General features: G+C 43.2%; 2 protein-coding genes across 6 annotated transcripts in view; one reads left to right on the top strand and one right to left on the bottom strand.

Moving 5' to 3' along the window:
* SLC25A40 (solute carrier family 25 member 40) overlaps positions 1 to 8,725 on the bottom strand; it is a 78,379-nt gene extending 69,654 nt beyond the window's left edge. Inside the window, exons 1-2 of one of the 5 annotated variants that reach the window (XM_054020550.1) lie at positions 8,561 to 8,724; positions 7,060 to 7,335 (exon numbers count right to left, since the gene is read on the bottom strand). Coding sequence is in view for 1 of the 5 variants with exons in the window: in XM_054020548.1 (XP_053876523.1) it covers positions 8,561 to 8,586 (26 nt within the window). In the remaining 4 variants the exon portion in view is untranslated. Of the gene's footprint in view, positions 1 to 7,059; positions 7,336 to 8,560 lie in introns of all 5 variants that reach the window. The other 4 variants (XM_054020549.1, XM_054020551.1, XM_054020548.1 and 1 more) reach the window with 4 other exon arrangements.
* A 72-nt stretch (positions 8,726 to 8,797) lies between these two features.
* The window catches only part of DBF4 (DBF4 zinc finger), a 29,410-nt gene continuing 15,011 nt past the window's right edge, over positions 8,798 to 23,196 (top strand). The window contains exons 1-4 of the mRNA XM_054020553.1: positions 8,798 to 8,907; positions 9,365 to 9,460; positions 12,540 to 12,718; positions 21,664 to 21,858. Of these exons, the coding sequence (XP_053876528.1) occupies positions 9,415 to 9,460; positions 12,540 to 12,718; positions 21,664 to 21,858 (420 nt within the window). The 5' untranslated portion in view covers positions 8,798 to 8,907; positions 9,365 to 9,414. The remainder of the gene's footprint in view (positions 8,908 to 9,364; positions 9,461 to 12,539; positions 12,719 to 21,663; positions 21,859 to 23,196) is intronic.

Raw genomic sequence — 23,196 nt, 5'->3', positions numbered from 1 at the left:
ATGCAGGGGTTGAGGTTCAATGGGGTAGGTTTAGGGTATGGAGGGCAACCCCTGCATCTGGAGCCCTCTGCACCCAGATTGCCTGCCTCCAGACCCCTACCCCAACCCTAAACCCACACCCTGAGTGTGGGGGGTATCTGGGTATGGGAAGTCCAGATGCACGAGGGTTGGGCGGATGGGGGAGCTGAGGAGCGATGGGGGCAGGAAGCATGGAGGATGCTGAGCTTCCTACAGCTGTGGGGAGGTTTCTGGGGGTGGGTCTGACACAGCCCCAGCCACTCCTTGCAGGGGAAGAGGAAGTCCTATCCTCTCCTGCCTCCAGCCCAGCTGGGATTAGCAGCTGATCCTGGCTCAGGGTAGGAGCCACTGGCTGGGGTGTGCTCAGCCCTGTGGTGATTTACCGCTCCACTGGCTGCTCCGAGTGCCTGAAACGATGTACCTGCGCAGCTAGGGAGGGGTGCGTGACTGCTATTGCATCTCCCCGTTGCTTCCCTTTCAGAAAATAATTTTTCTGTAGGGAAGCAAAGAAATCTACAAGGGACATGAATTCTGCGCACGCACAGTGGCACAGAATTCCCCCAGGAGTACTGATTCCCTGCAGAATTTTACAACATTGCCTTTGAGGAAGAGCACTTGCCCCATACCATTCTCTCGGTGTGATCTGTAAGGAAAGGGTGGAACCATTCAAGAGCAGCACATCCATCCCTACTGCAATCCAAGAGTAAGTCAATAATACCTCATGGTCAGCACTACCAAAGGCTAACAGATCTAACAATATCAGCATGGACATTTTATCCATCACCAGGAAGAGATCATCTACCAATGCAATGAGGGCTGTTTTTGCCCCTTATACAGGTCTGTACCCAGACTGAAAAGACTCAAGAAGAACTGAAGCATCTGGGCACTCAGGCTTATCTCATAAAAAACTTCTCTATAATCTTACCCAGAAATTGCAGTATTGACCAATAGTTAATGAGATTGTTGACATCAAGTTTTCATTTCTTGAACAAAGGCCAGGAGAAGCCAGAAGGCTGTCCTCATGAGCCAGGAAAGCCACAAGTCCAAAGAATAGTATGTGGGACAAGTATGATCTAAAAGTCAAGGCATGTCTTACTAAATGTACATATAATTAGTGCAGCTGTTATTTTATTGATGTTGCAAAGTTCTTGTAAATTTTAAAGGGTTCTATATAAATGTTGTGTGTTATTATTTGTCTTTACTACCTAATGACTTTAATCTCCCCATTATACAGGCTAATCTTAACTGGCTACATGATGCAGACAAATCTCTTTAAAACTCTTCTAGAGCAGTGGTTTTCAAACTACAGGTCATGACCCAGTCGTGGGTCACGGAATGCAAGGAACTGGATCGCAGCAGCTCTGGTCAGCACCGCTAACCGGGCCATTAAAAGTCCCGTTGGCGGTCCTGCCCGACTAAGGCAGGCAAGTCCCTACCTGTTCTGACACCGCGCTGTACCCCGGAAGCAGCCAGCAGCAGGTCCAGCTCCTAGGTGGGGGTGGGGGGCACAAGGGGTTCCGCGCACTACCCCCACCCCAAGCATTGGCTCCACACTCCCATTGGCCGGAACCCAGCCAATGGGAGCTGGCAGGGATGGTGCCTGCGGGCGAGAGCCGCGTGCCTCCACCTAGGAGCCAAACCTGCTTCTGGCTGCTTCTGGGGCACAGCGCAGGCCGTGGTACCAGAACAGGTAGGAAGCCTGCCTTAGCATCCTCGCTGTATCGCTGACCGGGAGCTGCCTGAGGTAAGCCCGCGCCCCAGCCCCGCGCCCCAGCCTTGACCCCACCCAAACCTGGAGCCCCTTCCTGCACCCCAAACCCCTCATCCCTGGCCCCACCTCAGAGCCTGCACCCCCAGCCCAGAGCCAACCCCCTCCCATACACCAACCCCCTGCCCTAGCCCAGAGCTCCCTCCCACACTCCTCATTCCCGGCCCCACTCCGCAGCCCTCAGCCCTGCACTCCAACCCTCTGCCCCAGCCCTGAGCCCCTCCTACACCTCAAACCCCTTATCCCCAGCTCTGTTGGGTCGAGGGCATAAACAATTTTCTACAAATGGGTCGCCAGAAAAAAAGTTTGAAAACCACTCTTCTAGAGCATGCTTTCGATTTGACTGTTAATTAAACAAATAAGTAACTTGTTTGCCAACCACTCCACATTGTCTCTTTAGCATTTAAAAAAATATTATTTTGTATTAAAACTACTGTCAAAACATAAACCACACACATTTCTCCAATAGGTAATAATCCTATTCAAAAGGAGAATCCTTCATATAGCAAACTCACAAGTTCCCAAAACCTTGGTCACGGTAGGAAGATATACTACATCTGTAATGTGATTTACAAACTTGGGTTCAGAAAAGGATTCCACACTCCCAGTGATGGAACCTAGCTGCTTTCTTTGAAGATCTCCTCTCACACACTCTTCTGTGAAGCAAAACAAGTCATGTAGGACCACAAGTGAAAATATTTTGGGAACTTACATTTTCACCAAAAAAAATTGGTTAAAAGTTAAGGTTGTTTGCATACAAAACCAATCAGACATTCTTAAAAGCAAAGAAATGCCTTCACACCCAAACATCACATTAACTATTCACAATCACTGCACCTCCATAAGGAAATCACTTGCAACTCCAGTATATTAAGAAACACATTGTGCGAGCATGTTTAAGCTGGAGAAGTGTTGGAGAGCCTCATCAGCAGATGGGGTACTACAACTGGGGAGGGAACATAGGATGGATCCTGGGCAGTGGGCGGAAACTGCAGATAAGACGTCAGCCCATCAAAGTTGGCTTCAACCATGACACAGTGGCTATTTTTAATATTGAATTTATATTGTTTTCTTTTGCATTCATACTGTAAGTCCCAGGGCCAGAAGACAGAGGGCTTGAACTCTCTTCTCCCTCTATAGCAGGGGTTGGCAACCTTTCAGAAGTGGTGTGCCGAGTCTTCATTTATTCACTCTGATTTAAGGTTTTGCGTGCCAGTAATACATTTTAACGTTTTTAGAAGGTCTCTTTCTATAAGTCTATAATATATAACTAAACTACTTTTGTATGTAAAGTAAATAAGGTTTTTAAAATGTTTAAGAAGCTTAATTTAAAATTAAATTAAAATGCAGAGCCCCCCGGACTGGTGGCCAGGACCCGGGCAGTGTGAGTGCCACTGAAAATCAGCTTGCGTGCTGCCTTTGGCATGTGTGCCATAGGTTGCCTACCCCTGCTCTATAGGGAAGAAAGGGAAAAGCCACCTATGACTAGCTTCATTTACAAAAACAATATTGATTATCTATAATTCCATCTTCTGAGTTTTGCTGCTTTAGTTGGAATTTGTTTTCAAAGTATAAATAATAATAGATTATTACTACTGTACTCATGAAAGGACATAGGAATTGTGCAGGGTATACCCTGGAGTGAATAGATCACCCTGAGCAGTGGTTCTCAACCAGGGGTACACAGAAGTCTTTCCAGTGAGTTTGTTAACTCATCTAGACATTTGCCTGGTTTTACAATAGGCTACATGAAAAGCACTAGCGAAGTCAGTACAAACTAAAATTTCATACAATGGCTTATTCATACTGTTCTATATACTATCGGTGTTTCTCAATCTGGGGGGGGGGGGTCGCAATTTATTATATAACTATATGTAAAAATGAGAAAGTAAGCAATTTTTCAGTAACAGTGCGCAGTGACACTTTTGTATTTTTAGATCTGAATTTGTAAGCAAGTAGCTTTTAAGTGAGGTGAAACTTGAGATACGCAAGATGAATCAGCCTCCTGCAAGGGGTACAGTAGTCTGGAAAGGTTGAGAACCACTGACCCTGATTACATAGGGACTTTAGTTCGGTAACAAAACTCAAGTCCAACACAAAGCAAGGGGGAAAGGGCTTTATCCTAAAGACTAAGAGCTCAGTAGCAAGGGTCTTGTCTTGGTTTTCCATCTGAAGATTCTTTGCCCTGTGTGGAGTAAAATTGCAGGACTGGACCAATGGCTGTAGTCATGCAGAGCTGACTGTACAGATGGCAACGGCTCTCAACACCAGCAGAAACAAAGGTAATATCACAGAATTGGATCAGGTAGCTACGCCTCAGAGTGGGATGTGGAGAAGTAGTTCTCCCTGGACCGGTGCAATCAGGCAGAGCAGAGCAACTTCTCAGCTTCCACTGAGTCTAACTGGACCTGTAAGTGGGGTTTGGAGTGAGTGTGATTTGTACTGACACTAAGAGTTCTGGGTCAAGGAGCCAGACAATTACAATTTGGAACTGTATGGTTGATCAGACTCCTGGTGCACTGATTTTGGGCTGTTCATTTTCTAGTATGTTAATATGAATATGGTTTTCATGTTTGTTTTTATTGTTTTTCCCTAAATAAAAAGATACTTGTGGCTCCATGTTTCTCCAGGGTTCTGAATGGGGAAATCCCACCTGCAAAAGTGACCAGGGAGGTTTTATTTTTCTTTCCCAGAGCCAGAGGTAGGAGTACAGATGTGGGTGGTGGCTCAAGCCATAGTTTTATTGAACGTTGTCCTTGTTGCTGCCATTGGTACCTGGCAGAAGGGTTACTATAACATAAATATCAGTTAACTTTTTATTTTAAACTCTGACCAGTCTCACACACAAAGGAACAGTAAATGAAGATCAGTCTCGTAGCATAAGTCCTGTGCATCACACCTACATTAAAGATAGGTTTCAGCTCCACATTCATCCCTAATTTTAGTGCTTTTTTATTCAAGATGAACAGCAAAGAGGCTTTAAAAGGCATTTTAAAGAAGTTACTACTTGAAAATAATAAATTTTAAATACTGAGAAGGGCCATGTAATGGACAAGTGGATGTAATGATGTAATAACTACTTTAAATTGTTTTCTTTTAATAAGCCTGTAGTTCAGCTCCATTACAATCCTGTAAATATCACAAACACAGATTTGTTACCGTAACGCCAACCCACACATGGGCATTGGGGATCAAACCTGAGACCCTCTGGAACTAAACACATGAACGTCTACTGTATGAGCTAAAAGACATCTCTGTATACTCCTGGGGAAGTTCTGCGCCAATGCACACATGCAAAATTCATGTTCCCCACATATTTATTTGCTTCCCCGCAGAAAAATGACTTTCTAACAGGGAACTAAAGGGAAGATGCAAGAGCAGTCACACACCACTCCCTAGCTGCACAGGTAAATTGTTTCAGGCACCCGGAGCAGCCGGTGGAGAGGTAAATCACCACAGGGTTAGGCACACCCCAGCCAGTGGCTTCTACCCTGAGCTGAGATCAGATGCTAATCCTGGCTGGGCTGGAGGCAGGAGAGGACTGGACTTCCTCTTCCCCTTCAAGGAGTGGCTGGGGCTGTGTCAGACCCACCCCCAGAAAGCTCCCCTAGCTGCAGGAAGCTCAGCATCTTCCCCTGCTTCCTGCCCACATCGCTCCTCAGTTGCGGCGGGGGGAGGGGGGGCAAGAGAGGGGTCACTGTGTGTGGATGGGGGAGCAGTTCCCCAAAATCCCGTGCATCCGGACCTCCCATACCCAGACACCCCCGACAAGCCACACCCCGTACACCCAGAATCCCCCTAGCCCTTCATACCCAAACCCCACCCCATTGAACCTCAACCCCTGCATCTGGAGCCCTCTGCACCCCAACCCACTGACTTTGGACCCCCACCCATGCACCCAGACCACCCCCCACTGAGCTCCCTGCACTCAAACCCCCCCTCTGATGAGCACCACACCCCTGCACCACCCTGAGCCCTCACATACAGACCCCCAATTAGCTGCACTCAGACCCCCACCCCACCAAGCCCCACTCCCGCAGCACCCAGACCCCCCTGCTGAGACCCCACACCCAGACCCCTCCGCTGAGCCCCAACCACTTTCACCTGGAAGCCCCTCCAGAATCCCATTGCCCCTGTACCTGGAACCCCGCCCCCCCCCCCAACAAGTCTCTCTGCATCCAGATCCCCCAACACCTAAACAACCCACTGAGCTGCCTGCACCCAGATTGTCCCACACAGAATCCTCTGACCCCACACCTGGATCCCCCAACACTGAGCTCCTCCACACTTGGCTCCTGCCTGATTGAGCCAGCTTGCCTGCCCCACACCTGGTGCACCTGGCGCAGAGGGGTAGGGCCCCAGGGCATTTCTGGGGCAGGCCCAAGCCTTGTGCTGCATCAGGGTTGGGTGCAGCGTCATCACTGAGTTCGTGTCCCTGGGATGGGGAGGCTGCAGGGTGATCTCCCACCTTCATGCACTGCCATGCTGGAGCCACTGCATTTATTTATTGACAAATAAAACTTGCAGAATTTTAAAATATTGTACTCAGAATTTTTAATTTTTTGGTGCAGAATGCCCTCAGGAGTATCTGTTAGCCAAGGCTATAGCAGACTCATCATTCTCTCGGGTGCCTAGCCACCAGTAGAGGGGGACATAGCGCCATTTTGAGCAAGCAGGGGGTTACCTTATAGATACCCAGTTTCTGATTTTTTAAAAAATTTTCAACTGTGTTGCAGTAAAGCAGGATTCGTTAGGAAAAAATACATCTGAACTGATGGAGCATTCTAACAAACCTCTGGTCCAATTCATTAATTACATGATATATTTCAAGTTTCAACAGAATTCTTATCACTTCATGAAATATAATTGCATAGAAAGCTATAACTGAAAACTGCAAAACGGCAGTAGATTTACCATTGTTGGCAATTATTTTCTTGCATCTGCAAAGTTGAACCTCTTCTTTGTTTTCCTTATTCAAAAATAAATATTCTAATATTGTTTTCTTTGAAGGTTTTGTCAATGCAAGGAGTCTACTAATCATAAGCAACTCTTAAAACAAAAAAAAAAACCCACAACAAGCCAGCAGGCATGCACAATGGTGAAGGACAGGAAAAGGTTTGAGCATAATAAGATAATAAAAATGGGGCGTGGGATGCCATAAAATCATATACATCAGGACTAGATGGGAACGCTTAAGTAATCAAATTTTATATAACCTTTTTTATAGCATTTTCACTGATGGTGACTCAGCAATCTTTCTGCTTAGGCCTCACCTAAACTAGAAAAGTTAAATCCTGAAAACTATGTTTGTGTCATGACTGGACAACGGTGGTCAGATGTAGTGGTCGGAGCAGGAGTCGGGCCAAGTCAAGTAGCAGGAGGTCAGAGTCCAAGACAGGCCAGAGGACAAACTAAGAGTCAGGATGTAGGCAGGGGAAGATTACCAGGAGATGAAGGTCAGATGCCAGGTTACAAACAGCAATCGAAGAGCAAAGACAAGGACAGACCAGGGTCAGAAGCTGGAGTCTAGGGTCTAATGCAAGCAGAGTCTAAAGTGGATAGAGGGAGAGAGGCAGTCAGTCCGCATTGTTGCTCAGATGCCCTCCCCTCTTAGCTTCCTGGGTTAAGTACAAGTATCAGCCAATCAGTGGGCTCCGAAGGGCTACCACTCAAGTCCTACTGGGCAGTGCTTCCTGTCAAGCTCAGCCTCACAGAGTCCTCCTGTAGGAGCCCAGCCTAAGCCTCGACTAGCCATACAGCAGCACAGAATCCCTATGGTCCCAGGTCCCAGCACTGTAGGCTCTTACAGTCTCATACAGGGTTTTTTTTTTTTGCCTTGTCTGATGTAGTTACCAGTATAAGCCCTAGTCTGGGCACAATTATATCAATATTGCCTACCTTGCTTCCTGAAAAGTATATGCATTTTTATATCAATATAGTTAAAGCAGCAAAACTTTCTAGTATAAACAAACCCAAGTTCTAATGGTTCAGAGTCTTTATGTCTAAACAGATCTTCTCACAAGCTCATATACCTCCAGAGAGTCCATGTACCACCCCCAAAAGACTGGTATCATTCATACCCCCATAGGCTTTCACCAGGAAAAAGGTGTGCTCTTAACTTGGGTGAGCTAACTCAAGTTCACTGGGATTTTCCCTTGAATTAGCTAACTCTAGTTAAGAACACACTCCCCTCACCCCCAGTAAAGACAAGGCCTCAGAAACTTCAGTCCTCGAAACTGAAGGATATAATCAGCCCCTCCTCAAGATCATGTCCTCCTACAGATTTCTGCGCACACCCCAGGCTGAAGAGAATTTGCTCTCTCCATAGAAAAGCTCCTTCACCCCACCCCACAAGACACAGTCCCCTTTAGGAACATCAGCCTCTACTACACACACACCCCTCCCACTCTACCCACACAGACTCCATGTCCCCACACTAGTGACTACAACCCACACTCCTTCCCCCAACAGTATTCCCCACTACTGACTATTGCCCTCTCTCCTTCCCCCACTAGTGACTACAGCCCCCATTCCTTCCCCCCCACCATCCTCCTCTAGTGACGACAGCCCCAACTCCTTCTCCCCCCCCGCACCCTCCCCCACTAGTGACTACAGCCCCCACTCCCTCCCCACTAGTGACTCTACAGCCCCCCCACACACACCCTCCCCGACTGCCCCCGCTCCTTCCCCATGCACCATCCCTTCAGGATTGCGGCCACTGACAATGTCGCTTCCCCACTTAGGGACCTGTACCCCCTACAGCAGCGTTCCCACCCGGAGAGCTCGTCCACGCAGGCCATCAGCCGCCCGCACGCTGCCCCGTACCGGGCTGTTGGGAGGCAGGAGCCCGCTCCGAGTGACTCTGCTCCCAGCGCTGGGGGGAAGGGCAGCTCCGGCACCGACACTAGCCTTGCGCCGGCATCCCCCTCTGCCGGGCAGCGCCAGTCGTGCCGCCTCCTCAGGGGGCGGCGCTAGTCAGCCCCGCCCGCCGGCGGGCCGCGCAGGGAAGGAAGGAGGCCAGGCTAGTAGGCCCCTGTTGAGGTCGGACTCGTGAGGCGGGAAAGCAGCGAGAGTGAGAGCGCCCCGGTCACGGGGGCCGGGGCTCGGCCTTAGAGCCCAGGGTGAGCGACCGGGAGCAGCCGGGGGAGAGGGGCAGGGGAGCGGTGGCTGAGGCGGGGGTGAGCGTTGGGAGAGGGGCAGGGGAGCGGAGGGGGGTCACCGCTGGGAGAGGGGCAGGGGAGCGGTGGCTGGGGGGGGGGGGGTTACCGTTGGGAGAGGGCCAGGAGGAGCGATGACTGGGGCGGGGGTGACCGTTGGGAGAGGGCGAGGGGAGCGGGGGTGAATGTTGGGAGAGGGCCGGGGGGGGGAGGAGAGCGATGACTAGGGCGCGGGTGACCGTTGAGAGCGGGGACGGGGGAGCAGAGGCGCGGTGGCTGGGGTGGGGGTGACTGGGACTTAGAAGCAGCAGTGTGTTGGGGATGGGAGCCAGAGAGCAGTAACTGGGGGTGGAGAGTGCATGGGCTGCCTCTGCCCTTTTCCTGTGCGTTTAATCTCTCTCTTGAACTATTTCTTCTGCAGGTCATAACCCTCGAAGGAAGGTGGACGGAAAAATGTGACTCACCAGGAAAATGAAACCAAGTGCTATGAAGATTAGCAACAAAGGACAAGTTACACGTAGGTGAAGGTCTTTCCCCATGTGATCTTAAACTGTTATGGAAAGCAGTTCAAAGTGATGTAAATCTCATTCAGTTGCTGTAATGGATTTTTTTTAACAAGTTAATTTAGGTAAATTGCTAACTGGGACCTGCTTTTCTCAAGTCCTTCAAATAACAAGGGGGCTACATTTAATTACTACCTATGATGGGGCCTCAATCCAGCATTTTGACTCCTGGTGGGCTCAAGGATGTAGGCCAGGGGTAGGTAACCTACGGCATGCGTGCTGATTTACAGTGGCACTCACACTGCCCGGGTCCTGGCCACTGGTCCGGGGGGCTCTGCATTTTAATTTAATTTTAAATGAAGCTTGTTAAACATTTTAAAAACCTTATTTACTTTACATACAACAATAGTTTAGTTATATATTATAGACTTATAGAAAGAGACCTTCTAAAAAATGTTAAAATGTATTACTGGCACGCAAAACCTTAAATCAGAGTGAATAAATGAAGACTCGGCACACCACTTCTGAAAGGTTGCCGACCCCTGATCTAGGCGCATGGCACTAGTTCTAGGACTGAAGCCTGATGTACCATTTCCTATAAATGCATAAACATGTTTAATTTTATTTGTTAAGATAGTAACACTGCTTCAATGGGACTAACAAAAACTCAAACACAAAATGGATAAAGGAATATCTCTGCTGTATCTGTAAACACTACCATCTTCCAGTAATTGAAAATTCAAAAGAAAGCTGAAATGGTTAGGTTTTTAAAACCTTTTTCTGTAATGTTGGAAGCTCAATACTGCTTTATGCTGATACATGAGAACAGAAAGTGAAACTGACTAGAAATAAGTGAAACTGGTTAGCCTGTTGATTGTACAAGCAGTCTGAAGTGCTGAAAATAAGTAATTAGTAGATACATGGAAGAGTAAATTAGGCGTAGGCCCTATAAACTGCTCCACGCAGGCAGAGAGCTCCTTCCTCCATTGACATCATTAGACCTGGCAGCAGGTCCATCCTCAGAGCAGCTTGCAGGAATGAGGCTTTTGATATTTGTCTTGTTAATTTCTGGTATTAAAGTAACCTAGATAATATAATTGATATATAAATTATTGGAGTTACCTTTCATTTTCCCTTTAAGGTCCCAGTCTTGCAAGTTGATTCACCCAGGATGAGGTCTTTTGCAGTCAATGGGGCTCATCAGTGCATAGGTCTGCCTTCGCTAATGGGAGACAACTTGTGTAGATCATTTTACAGGATCATGGCCTTTGTGTGGTTACAAGATAAAGCTAATCCCCCACTTTTTGAGAGACTCTGTTTTTTATTTTAAATTATATAATATGCTGGAAAGGTGAAGTTTTATGGATTGATCTTTTTTGCAATCCGTACTCATAACTCAAGTTAATCTAGTGACATCCATGACACTGTTCATATGAAGAAAATTCTAATCACAGGATTGGATTCAGTGTCTCTAATCTCTTGAGTAAAGCTATTAATTTACATGTTTAAGGGCTTAATCTTGCAATTATGTTTGTCTGGGTGGATCTACTGGGCTCCAGAGAGGTCCACGCGCACATATCCAGTTGAAAGGCTGGAACCGTATTGTGGTTTGTTTAGGCATATGTTAAGTTGCATGCTCTTCAAGGGGAAGAGCTATTTTTGTTGCCTAAAATATTTACTGTTAAGGTTCTATCACAGTATTAGTTTTATGTGACTAATCATGTGCATAAAGTTAAACTTATGTAAATATTTGCGCCCACCATTGTTTGGGATACCGCACATGAGTGTTTCCTGTAGGTGCTACCATAATACTATTTGTAACTTTATTTAATCATATTATGACAGCATCTAGAGGCCTCCACCCAGTATGGAATCCCATTGTGTTAGGCAGTGTACGTACATATGACAAGGGAAAATCCATTTCACAAACGTTTTACAATCTAAATACAAATGACTGACAGAGCAGAAGAAAAGACATTATCAATTTAAAAAAAGTACTTAGCTTTTTTTAATATAGTATGTTTGCAAAATTTTAATCTGAACTTTCATGGAAATAGTTCTTCCATGAATGATTGCAATATGACTTCTCTAAATTTTTTCTTCAGTGAGATATTACCTTAAAGTTCTTTTGCTGTTTAGAAAAGTGGAATTATTGAATGGTTATTAGTTGTTTAGATCCAAATTCTGCCCTCATTTAGGACCCATCCGGTTCTCAATGATTTAAATGGGAGTAGGATTGAGTTCTTCTACCTGTTTAACAAATCTGAAGTCAAGTGACAGAGCAGAAACTAATCTTTTTTTTTTTTTTTTTTTTTTTTGATATTTTGTTTGCCTTTAAATATATGTTTTGCAGATAGTATTGCTACTTTAAGGGAATAGTAAAGAGAGGTACTTTCAGTTCCCAGAACATTGTCCGTCCTTGATGATACCAGTAAATTTTCTAGTGATGTATCATTACAAACACAATGTAATATTTGGCAAATTGGGTGGAAAGAAAAGAGGACATTCTACTACTAATGGTAAAAAAGGAAAATCAACTGTAAAAGAGGATTTTAACAGAACTGTAAGGACTTGGTGTAACAATATCCACTGAATTCACTGGAAATCTTTCTACTGCCTTCAGTGGGTTTTGGATCATGGCCTAAGAGAACAATTTGAATGAATTAGGACCCACACTTGCAAATACTTATGCACATGCTTAACTTTAAGATGTGAGTAATCCAGCTGCATGCTTAAAGTTAAGGATATGCATAAGTGTTTGCAGGATTGGGGCCTTTGGTGATTGCTCCCCTTTAATATTAGTGTCATTGTTTTTAAATTATTTTGGATAAGCATCAAAATGTCTTCTGAATAATGAACAAAACTTTAATATTGTATTACGTTAAAGCTCGGTGCTCTATTATTTTTAAGATACTTTTCTTGTATGCTTTAGGGTCACAGTTCATCAAAAATATATCCTGCTCATGCGGAATCTTGGCTTATCCTTCCCCTACTCTCCCTCCTTGAATTTGGCCTTAAAGAGGGAAATGTATTTTTGTAAACACACAAGTACATAAAATATAATCCTAATCAAATTATCTACTCTTTTGACAGCAGGTGGAACGCAAGGAAAAACAGAAAAAAATAAACCTTCTCTGAAAACTTTGAAAAAAGATACCACAAAGACAGAGAAATCTAAATATAAGCCACTTACTGGGAAGGTGTTTTATCTTGATATTCCGTCTAATGTGATCTCTGAAAAATTAGAGAAGGATCTTAAGGAACTAGGAGGGGTAAGTTAAAAATCATATGTGTTTACAAAGTAGGAAAAATAATAGCAAGTCCTGGATATTTTTCCAATACATTGTGTTCTGTATATACGTGACTAAAAATGAATAATTTAAAAACTGTTGTCAAGTAATTTCATTTTCTATATGTTTTTCTCATTGTTTATAATGAACCCTTAGCTTAGTGAATGTTTTTTTCTATTTTAAATGGAGCTGGTAGCATCGTCTATAAGATTAAGGTCATCCAATATTTCCATTTAAGACCTTGTTTTCAGTTACTTATAACTTTGCCTAACTCTAACCGTTTTGTCTGAAATTTTCTGTGCTGAGTGTCTGTCTCAGGCTGAATTTTTATTTGAAAGTTTGTCTAATTGGGTTAGTTGTTTCCAAAAATGAGATTAGGGGAAAATATGTTGTTTTGCCCATGTTTAAAGCTTTTTTACAACAGTATCATTGGAAGCTCCAGTGTCTCCATGCTTCAGAGCAGACTTTGGCAAGGAGGTCACATTGGTGCCAGGCATGTGCCTTTTGCTGTCCACATGAAATTTTGCATAAATTTGGCCAAGTAATGAGCCTCACCAAAAAATCTCATTTTAAAAATGCTCAGAAGAGACTTATTGGAGTTTGGTAGCTAAATTCTCCAAATATTTCATCTGAGCATGCTTCAGCCCAGAGCTGCAAGGACTGAATAGTTCTTTCCCTGCAATTGCTTCTCCATGCTGTCAGGGGCAGTATCTCTTGTGCGGCCAGCACTCCTGGCTCCCCAGGCAGCGAGGAGGGGGAGGTGACCTGATTTGGATTCAGAGGGTTGGGGGTGTAGTGATAAAAGTGTGGGGTGTTGCAGGAGCCAGAAGGTGGCTGGGGAGGTAGGTGCTGCAGGGTGGAGTGTTTGGATATGAGCAAACGGGAGGGGGGCATGAGGAGGTTGTGGGGTTGGATAGGATAAAGGATGGAAGTGGACTGGGGCTGGGAAGTGAGGGGTTGGCTAGGACCAGAGAGGGTGGGAGGCAAAAACAGTGCCATTGGGGTGGGGGGTTGGATAGGAACAGAGGAGGAGGGGGCAGGAGCCCAGGGCTGGATGGGAAACGGGGGGGGGGAGGACAGGTTGGGGGCAGAGGGACAGAATGACTAATAGCCACCACATCATGCTCCCCTACAGAATCAAGGAGTTCTGTGTCTCTGTATTCCTCTGCTGTGAAAGAGCTGTGAAACCCACTGGCAAAGTGTATGTCTCAGCCCATTGTAGTGGTTGGTTTACATAGAGAATAACAGCCTTCTACTGCTACCAGTTATTCTGCTATCTTAAGAGGTGGTCATTGCTATGAATCTATAGGTCCAGATTCTGCTGATGACCCAAGGTGGGGGTCATTATGCTTCCACTACACAGAATTTCTTTTTAGTTTTCCCCTACATTAAAAGAACATTAAGGTTGCAAAGTCAAGCATTCAGAAGTTAGGAAATGCCAAAATAAACATTACTCATGCAACCTTAAATACAGACCCTTTGTACATACATATGCATTATTAGATAGTCTTTAATTACTCAATCATGCAGAACCAGATTAATGCATAGGCAAAGTAGGTACGTGCCTAGGACCCAAATTTGTGGGGTATGGGCCAAAGTGGGTTGTGATTGGTTTTTTGTTTTTTAAACAGTGATGCTGATTTGCATGCACACTGAAAAAACTTCACTCGAGTGAATGGCATTGCAACGTGGTGCATGGGATTACAGCACCACTCGAGTTTGTCCCAGCTGCTCCTTTGTTATGGTGAGCAGCACCCCGAGCAGCCGTTCCTGGCAGATCCACAACATGGCCAGCCCAGTCGCAATGAGTGTACTGTATGGCCATGTGTTGTTTATATTAGAAGGTAGGGACCCGGAAGTGTGTTTGCCTAGGTCCCAGTGATGGGTTAATCCATCCCTGCAACCATGCACTTTTTTTTTTTTTTTTTTAAATCACAGGATCCCATTTCATACAGTGCTCAGGTTGGACAGTGATCTGGGAAGGAATCAAGGTTGTATAATAAATGATGTTTTCTGTAGGATGCCAGCCTCATTTGTAAGAGAGTTGAAATGCACATTGAAGGAGACAGGGATTGCGAAAAGTAACAGAATGGTTTTATGCTGAAACTGAATTCTGGAGACCTGGATTCTATCCCTGCCTCTGTCAGAGAGTTCCTTTGTGATTTGAGGCAAGTCATTTTCACCAGAATTTTCACAATTGGCCGCTAATTTTCTGAGTTCACACAGTGAAATACCTGGGGCCAGATTTGCAGAAATGCTGAATGCTCACAACTGAAGTCAATTGGAACTATCTTTTCAACATAGTGTTATAAAAATGTTAAGTACTCTGAAAAATCAGGCCCGAGGTGTCTCAAATTGGCAGTTACAGTTAATGCACAATTCTGATATTTTGGATCTTAATCTGTCTGTACCTTAGTTCCCCATCTGTAAAGGGGGTAGTAATAGCACCTAATCACACAAGCATGTTGTGAAGATAAATTTATTAATATCCGTGAAATACTGCAATCCTATGGTGAGAGCACCACAGAAAGTTGAAGAGGAAATGAATAATTTTGTATTTGGTGCAAGTTTTGGATGATGTACGTTAAATATTTAATGTGGCAACACATTTAATTAAAAGGATAAAATAGAAATATTGAATAACTACTCATTCAGTAATAAGGCAGGGTCCCCTGGAAAAGTGGTATGTGATAATGTAATTAGACAATACTGGGAATGAATTAAATGATCATTGAATCTCATGAATAATTTCATGTACTTTCCAAAAATAAAAAAACCAACCTCACCAACCGCCAACTAGAGGAGTTGGGGAAAGGTAAATGTGAATTTACCAAGCCTGAAAGTGTCTTAAATTTTGACTGTCTCAGAACATAGCGTCTTAGGGTCTAGGAATTCATTCTGAATGCCACAAAATATTGTTTAAAATGCAGTCTAACATCTCCAAGTTACCTTAATAAATAGACAAAAGAATTGAATTTTGGATAAAAACATTTTTATCCAATTAAAAATACAATTTTTAAAAATTGAAATTATATATCTTTTTACAAGTTGCCAATTCTTTACTTCCTGTCTTATAGTTTTAGATGGCTAAGTGGATATTTAGTACTTGTTTCTTTAATTGATTTTCTAATTGTTAGTAGAACTTCTGATTTTACATTAAAGAATGCTACTAAGAAGTTTCACACTTAAAATGTTAATCTGTGCTGCAAAAGACATGTCCAGGACCTCATTAGCATCCTTGCTAGAAGAACAATAAAAACTCAGACGCAAAATGGATAAACAAATATCCCTGCTATATTTGCGAACACCATCACCCTCCAATATATTGAAAATCCACAAGACAGCTGAAATGCTTTGACCAGGTTACATTCCTCCATATTTTAAGCCGTTGAGACTTGTGCTGCTCAATCATGGAGATGCTTTTGAAAATCCCAGCCATAGAGATCTAAAGAGTGGGCTTCCTAAGCTCCTATTTTTGAAAATGATATCCTGTGTGTATAAAAAAGTTCACAATAACTTTAATGTATTGAAAGTCTGAGTACTTTTTCATTTTTAAAACTGAAGTAATTTTATTTTGAAGTGAGCGATTTTAAGCTGAGAAAGTTTCTAATAAAAATACAATTTTAGCTGCTGATGCTGCATACACTTAGGCAAATGCATAGTGGAAATCAATGGGACTATTTATGAGAGTAAATTTACGTCCCCCTTTAAGTGTTTGCAGGGTCAGAGCCTTATTTTTCAATATTTTGTTTTTTTGCCTATAGCACTTTTGTAAAATTCAAATAAGATATCCTATCAATGATGGTATTTCTTTTTTGTAAACAGCATCTATAATTTAGTTAATTTATAAATTTTAATCTAAAGTTGCGGTGGCACAGATTTTCAACTTTGTTTTAAGAAGTCTCAACCTGATTTAAATCAATTATTTTTTTAAAAAATTCAGGTGATACCAATCATAATTTAAAGCAGTGATTTATTGGCTTGTCTCAGGGTAGAACAATTAAATGAAAAAAAATTGTAATTTTTTTATTATTAATTGTGGATTAAGCCTCCCATACATAGGTACAACAGTGTATTATTACCTTATAACAGTTCAATTATTTCTAAAACCGCTTGCAATTCATATGTAAATAACATTTTCTATAGTGGCATTCATCTGTGACTAGGTCAGGTTTCCCACAAATTTTATAGGCCTTCTGTTGCTGAGAGCAAAAGTTCAAAATCAAATATAAGGAAGCAGACTGTTCAGAACTAATTTTGCATGTTTTTAGCTCTTAGAAATACTTTAATTTTATAATATTGTGGAGATTTACTTTGCTATGCAATGTCAATGGTAATTTTTAATGATTGTATTTTTATTATAAGTGCTCAAACTGTTTTCATAGTTAGGGTTTAAGTTTAGTCTGAAGAGTTGTTCCTTTTCGATTCTTTCAAATTGAGGCATGTCAGAATATTTTTACTCTGCTATTCTCTAGTTCTCTTGCCATCCTTTCCTTATTTTTCAGTTCTTCTGGGGGATCTGATTAGAAAGTAAAAATCAGCACAATTGTACTTAAGCATCTGTGAAACTGAGTAAGTTTGTGTTATCACTTACACCACATCTGGGAATAGAAATTGTATGGCGGGCCATGAATGCTCACAGAATTAGGGTTGGGTTGCGGGAGGGGGTGAGGGCTCTGGGTGGGAGTGCAGGCTCCAGGGTGGGGCCAGAAATTAGGAGTTCAGGGTGTGGGAGGGTCAGGGGTGCAGGCTCAGGCCAGCGTTTACCTCAAGCGGCTCCCGAAAACAGCGGTCATGTCCCCCCCCGTCCCCCCCCGGCTCCTACACAGAACTGCAGCCAGGTGGCTCTGTGCACTGCCCCATCTGGGAATAGAAATTGTATGGCGGGCCATGAATGCTCACAGAATTAGGGTTGGGGTGCGGGAGGGGGTGAGGGCTCTGGTTGGGAGTGCAGGCTCCAGGGTGGGGCCAGAAATGAGGAGTTCAGGGTGTGGGAGGGTCAGGGGTGCAGGCTCAGGCCAGCGTTTACCTCAAGCGGCTCCCGAAAACAGCGGTCATGTCCCCCCCCCCGGCTCCTACACAGAACTGCAGCCAGGTGGCTCTGTGCACTGCCCCATCTGCAGGTGCCAACCCTGCAGCTCCCATTGGCTGGCTCCCTGTTCCCGGGGGGGCCAGGGGGCCGTGTGCAGAGCGTAGCCCTGTGGCTGCCCCTACGTGTAGGAGCTGGAGCAGGGCCATGCTGCGGTTTCCGGGAGCAGCCCCCAACCCTGCTCCCCAGCTGGAGTACCGGAGCAGGACAAGCCCCAAATCCCACTCCCCAGCGGAAGCTCAAGGGCCGGCTTAAAACAGCTGGTGGGCTGGATCGAGCCGACCGGCCAAATGCGGCCCACGGGCCATAGTTTGCCCACCCCTGACTTACACTGCTCTTTCTGCTAGGAAAGCACAACTGTGTAATAGCACAGATGCAGTCATGATAACTTTTGCAAGATTCTTCTGATTTTGTAGGTTATGTTCCCAAACCTCCAGAAAAGAGAAAATGTGGGATTCATGCAACCCCTATGTAAAAAAAAAAAAAAACAACCCTGCTGCGTCCAGCTGAATTTCTTCCAGCTCTTCTCTGTGGTTTTCAGTATCTATCTTCTCTTAAACTATCCTTCTCTCTCTTTATTTCTTTTCCCTTCAGTTTAGTTCAGTGGTCCACCCAGAATTCCCATTTCTTCAACTGGCTTTGTGCAATTGAAGTTGGTTCCAAATTGCTACAGGAGCAAAGCAAGATCATTCTACCTATAAATTCTGCAGGTTTCTGCAGCTGCATGGGGAGGGATGAGTATCTTTTGTATCAAGTTAGAAAGTGCACTATGACACTTGTGCTGTCTCCATTCTCTGTCTTCCTGTCTGTTCCCTATCTCTTCGTGTCCTGTTTTTACTCCTATGAGCCATACTTCTTCCTTGTCTCCCTCTCTTCAACCCCTCTGCCCCTGTAAGCCTGCACCAAAACACACAGGACTTTTAGTTTAGGCCCCAGTCCTGCAAAGGTTTGTGTGTCAGCTTAACTTTATGCACATAAATAGTCATTAACTTCAGTGGAACTACTCATATGTGAAGTTAAGCATATTTGCAGGATTTCAGCCATAATTTACAATCTAAAAAACCCACCAGCAACGTGGAGTCATTACGACATAATTCAAATAATCACATTAACTTTTACTCTAATACTGTCGTCCCGTCTCCCTCTCCCCCCCCCCCCCCCCCCCCCCGGCACTAATCCTCTTCTTGTTGCTATTCTATTTTTAGTGTCATATCTAAACAGTGGGGCTAAATTCTGCTCTCTATTATTATACTTGTAAGAATTTGGACTGACTTAATGACATCAGTGGAATTGCTTCTGATTTACAACAGTGTAATTTAGAGCAGAATTGGCCACCATTCAGGTCAGGGGCTGGCTTCTTTCTGACTGAGAAGCATCATCCACACCTATAGCACTGGATACATTTGTATCTAGTCAGATGCATTGTGCATGCTTTACAACAACATTTGGAAAGTCAACGTTGTTTAGCACTTTTTGGAAATTAACATAGCAGTTATTTGATCTAACAGCTGCATTGTCGTGGGATCCAGATTTCAACCTTTTAGAATATGATCGAAACCTAAATTTAAATAAATGTCATTTTCAAAGAATACATTAATTAAATATTTGCAAATACTCTATTGAACTCTCAATTAATTATTATAAATTCTGTGAAATCCTACTAAATCTTTTTTAATCCTCTTACATTTTTGATCTGAAGAAACAATTTGCTCCAAGCTCAACATAGGACATAGCTTTGACACAGAAAGCTGTGGAACTCCACGTAAAAGTTGGATTAGTTGAATTTGTATAAAAGAGCGTTGGCAGTAAAAATGTTTCCATTCCCTATAATTGCAGCAGTTGATAGGAGCTGCTTACCACATCTGCTTTTCAGAAAGCTAGAATAGCTACAGTTGTGAACTAATAGGAGCCTACTGGGGAACTGTCAACTTGAATTGTGTTATATTGGTTATTGCAAGTTTTGTTGTTGTATGAAACTATTAGGGATGAAATTTCACAGCAATGTGATTTCAACTTGAAGGTGTCCCTTTGAATTTAACAGTATAATCTTTTTGTCTTCTTTCTTGTTCTTCTCTCCAACCCAGAACTTTTAAAATAATTTTTTGGGAAGGATAAGTGCACAAGCAAGAGAAATGAAATGGGTATTATTTCTGTACTGCTATTCTTGGGGAAGCAGCATGGTCCCAATTTTGTGAGATGCTTTGTGCTCTCAACTCCACGGGTGGTGAAGGGGACCCCGGAGCCCTAGCAGCTCTGGGTACTGGACCCTCATAAGAACAGCCGTACTGGGTCAAACCAAAGGTCCATCTAGCCCAGTATCCTGTCTACTGGCAGTGGCCAATGCCAGGTACCCCAGAGGGAGTGAACCTAACAGGTAATGATCAAGTGATCTCTCTGCTGCCATCCATCTCCACCCTCTGACAAACAGAGGCTAGGGACACCATTCCTTACCCATCCTCGCTACTAGCCATTAACGGACTAAACCTCCATGAATTTATCCAGTTCTCTTTTAAACGCTGTTATAGTCCCAGCCTTCACAACCACTTCCAGGCAAGAAGTTCCACAAGTTGACTGTGCACTGTGTAAAGAACTTCCTTTTATTTGTTTTAAACCTGCTGCCCATTAATTTCATTTGGTGGCCCCTAGTTCTTAGATTATGGGAACAAGTAAATAAGGAAAAGTTATTTACTTTCTCCACATCATTCATGATTTTATATACCTCTATCATATCTTCCCCAGTCTCCTCTTTTCCAAGCTGAAAAGTCCTAGCCTCTTTAATATCTCCTCATATGGGACCCGTTCCAAACCCCTAATCATTTTAGTTGCCCTTCTCTGAACCTTTTCTAATGCCAGTATATCTCTTTTGAGGAGACCACATCTGTACGCAGTTTTCAAGATGTGGGCGTACCATAGATTTATATAAGGGCAATAAGATACTCTCCGTCTTATTCTCTATCCCCTTTTTAATGATTCCTAACATCCTGTTTGCTTTTTTGACTGCCGCTGCACACTGCACACTGCATGGACGTCTTCAGAGAGCTATCCACGATAACTCCAAGATCTTTTTCCTGATTCATTGTAGTTAAATTAGCTAAATTATGTATAGTTGGGGTTATTTTTTCCAATGTGCATTACTTTATATTTATCCACATTAAATTTCATTTTCCATTTTGTTGCCCAATCATTTAGTTTTGTGAGATCTTTTTGAAGTTCTTCACAGTCTGCTTTGGTCTTAACACTGTGAATACTGGTCTTAACTATCTTGAGCAGTTTACTATCATCTGCAAACTTTGCCACCTCACTTTCTCCAGATCATTTATGAATAAGTTGAATAGGATTGGTCCTAGGACTGACCCTTGTTTGTTCAGAGTCTTAGAATTTAGCTAATTTGGTCAGATTTTCATGGGGATGGCAAAATACACATACCAGACACAACGGTCACACTGGCTAACTTTCAAGCCCTGCTCCAAAGCAAGAGGGTGCTAGAACTACTCAAAGAAGGAGTTGCATGGGCAAAACTTATTTTTCTTTATCCTCATTCTTTGAAATTGTTCAATTGTTTTGAGAAAATTCAGCCTGAGGCAAGCAATTTTGGAAATTTTCAGCCTGCATGAATAAAGTTTGTCAAAGTTATAAGCAACTGAAAACAGTTGATAATGGGAAGGGTCATCACCCTTAATTATAAGCAGTACTACCCGCTAATTTCGCTATTGTTAATGCAGCATTTTCTAAACAGCAGTTAAGAAATGTAAGGATATTTTATTGCTTCTTGGTTGGTTAAATAAATTAAAGAGCATATGATTGAGATAATTACTCACTTTTTTTCTTTTAAATTTAGAGAGTGGAGGGATTTCTTAGCAAAGATATCAGCTATCTGATTTCTAATAAAAAGGAAGCAAAATTTGCTCAGGTTCTTGGACAAATTTCTCCGGTCCCAAGCCCAGGCTCTGCACATACGGGCGGAAATAGTTCACCTCATCCCAGTAGCAGAAGAGATCGACATGATGGAAATTCATTTAAGATGGTGGATACAGTAAGTTTCTTGAGGAAAAATGTTGCAAATCGTGCATCCTACCCCAGCTGCTCATACGATCTTCCCTTATTTTGTTTTCTAAAGGCTGTGTAAACTGTGGAGCTGAGATTGACTTGGTTCAACATAACAAACATAGTTTGAACCAGTTTAAAACTAACTCTGATAGTTAAATATGGCTTAACCTGCCTAAGCTAGAGTGTTTTTCCCCAAAATACAGTTCAAATATTGGCTCTTTCCTTACTGAAGCCAACCAAGTTTAAACCAAAGTTTTGAAAACTGTTTTCTAGCATAGGGTGGCAATCTGCTTAAACAGCAATATCATTAACAACTTTGAAACGGTGTAATTTAAAATGGTTCAGAACACAGTTTGATCCCTAATGTGAACAAGACCTGCAGTGACATATGCCAACATTCTTTAGAAACCCAGGAATTGCAGCTACATATGTAGAGCCTTTTTAACATCATTCTACATGATTTTGCTAGTGGAAAGATTTTGTGTGATACAGTCAACTCACTTTCACTATCTTATCAATACTAGTAGACAGAAGATTTTTGTAGCTGTATTATCATCTAGGAAATAAGCACACAAATCAAATATTGTAAATCTGTTTGTTTTCAGTGGTCAAATGTTTTTTGCTATAGAATGACTTTAATAGTCCTCAGGCCCTTTCCCTGAGCACTGCACTGATTTCCACCAAGTTTGTAACATGGTTGACTGAGCAAGTCTCATGTCCACCTGTGACACAGTTAAAAACTATGTGAGCATACCATGTCTGATCCCTGTTTAGGAATAGGATTATGACTGGCAGTGGGTGAAAAACTGAGTTTTCTGGTAGCTGTGAAAAATCTGAAAAAGAATTTAGCTTGAACCAATCCTAAAATTCCAGAAAATATCACTGAATTGAAAAAAGTTGACATTTCATTTCAAATTGAACAAAATGTTTTGTTTGACCCAAAACTAACCATTTTGTTTTGGGGCACATTTTCACATACAAGTAAATGAAATGAAGGTCTAGATTAACAATATGAAGGGGCCCACCTTGTAATGTTTAGTCCAGTGGTTAGTGCACTTATCTGGAATGCAAGAGACCTGGGTTCAGTTCCCCACAAGTGAGGCGGAGAAGGAATTTGAACTTAGTGCACTCTCTGCAACATGAGAGACCCAATCCCTGGGCTATCAGGTAGTCTGCAGGGGTTCTTTCTCATTGTCTTCTGTTGGTGTTGTTCCACTTTGTAAAAAAATACATTAGGCCAGAGAGAACTACTCTATATCCTGGTGATTTGGGCACTTGCCTGTGTGGTGGGAGATCGCTGCTCTAATGCTTTGATCTGTTTTTG

Source organism: Malaclemys terrapin, chromosome 2, assembly GCF_027887155.1.
Source record: "Malaclemys terrapin pileata isolate rMalTer1 chromosome 2, rMalTer1.hap1, whole genome shotgun sequence".
NCBI lineage: Eukaryota > Metazoa > Chordata > Testudines > Emydidae > Malaclemys > Malaclemys terrapin.
This window is presented reverse-complemented; position numbering and strand designations above follow the sequence as displayed.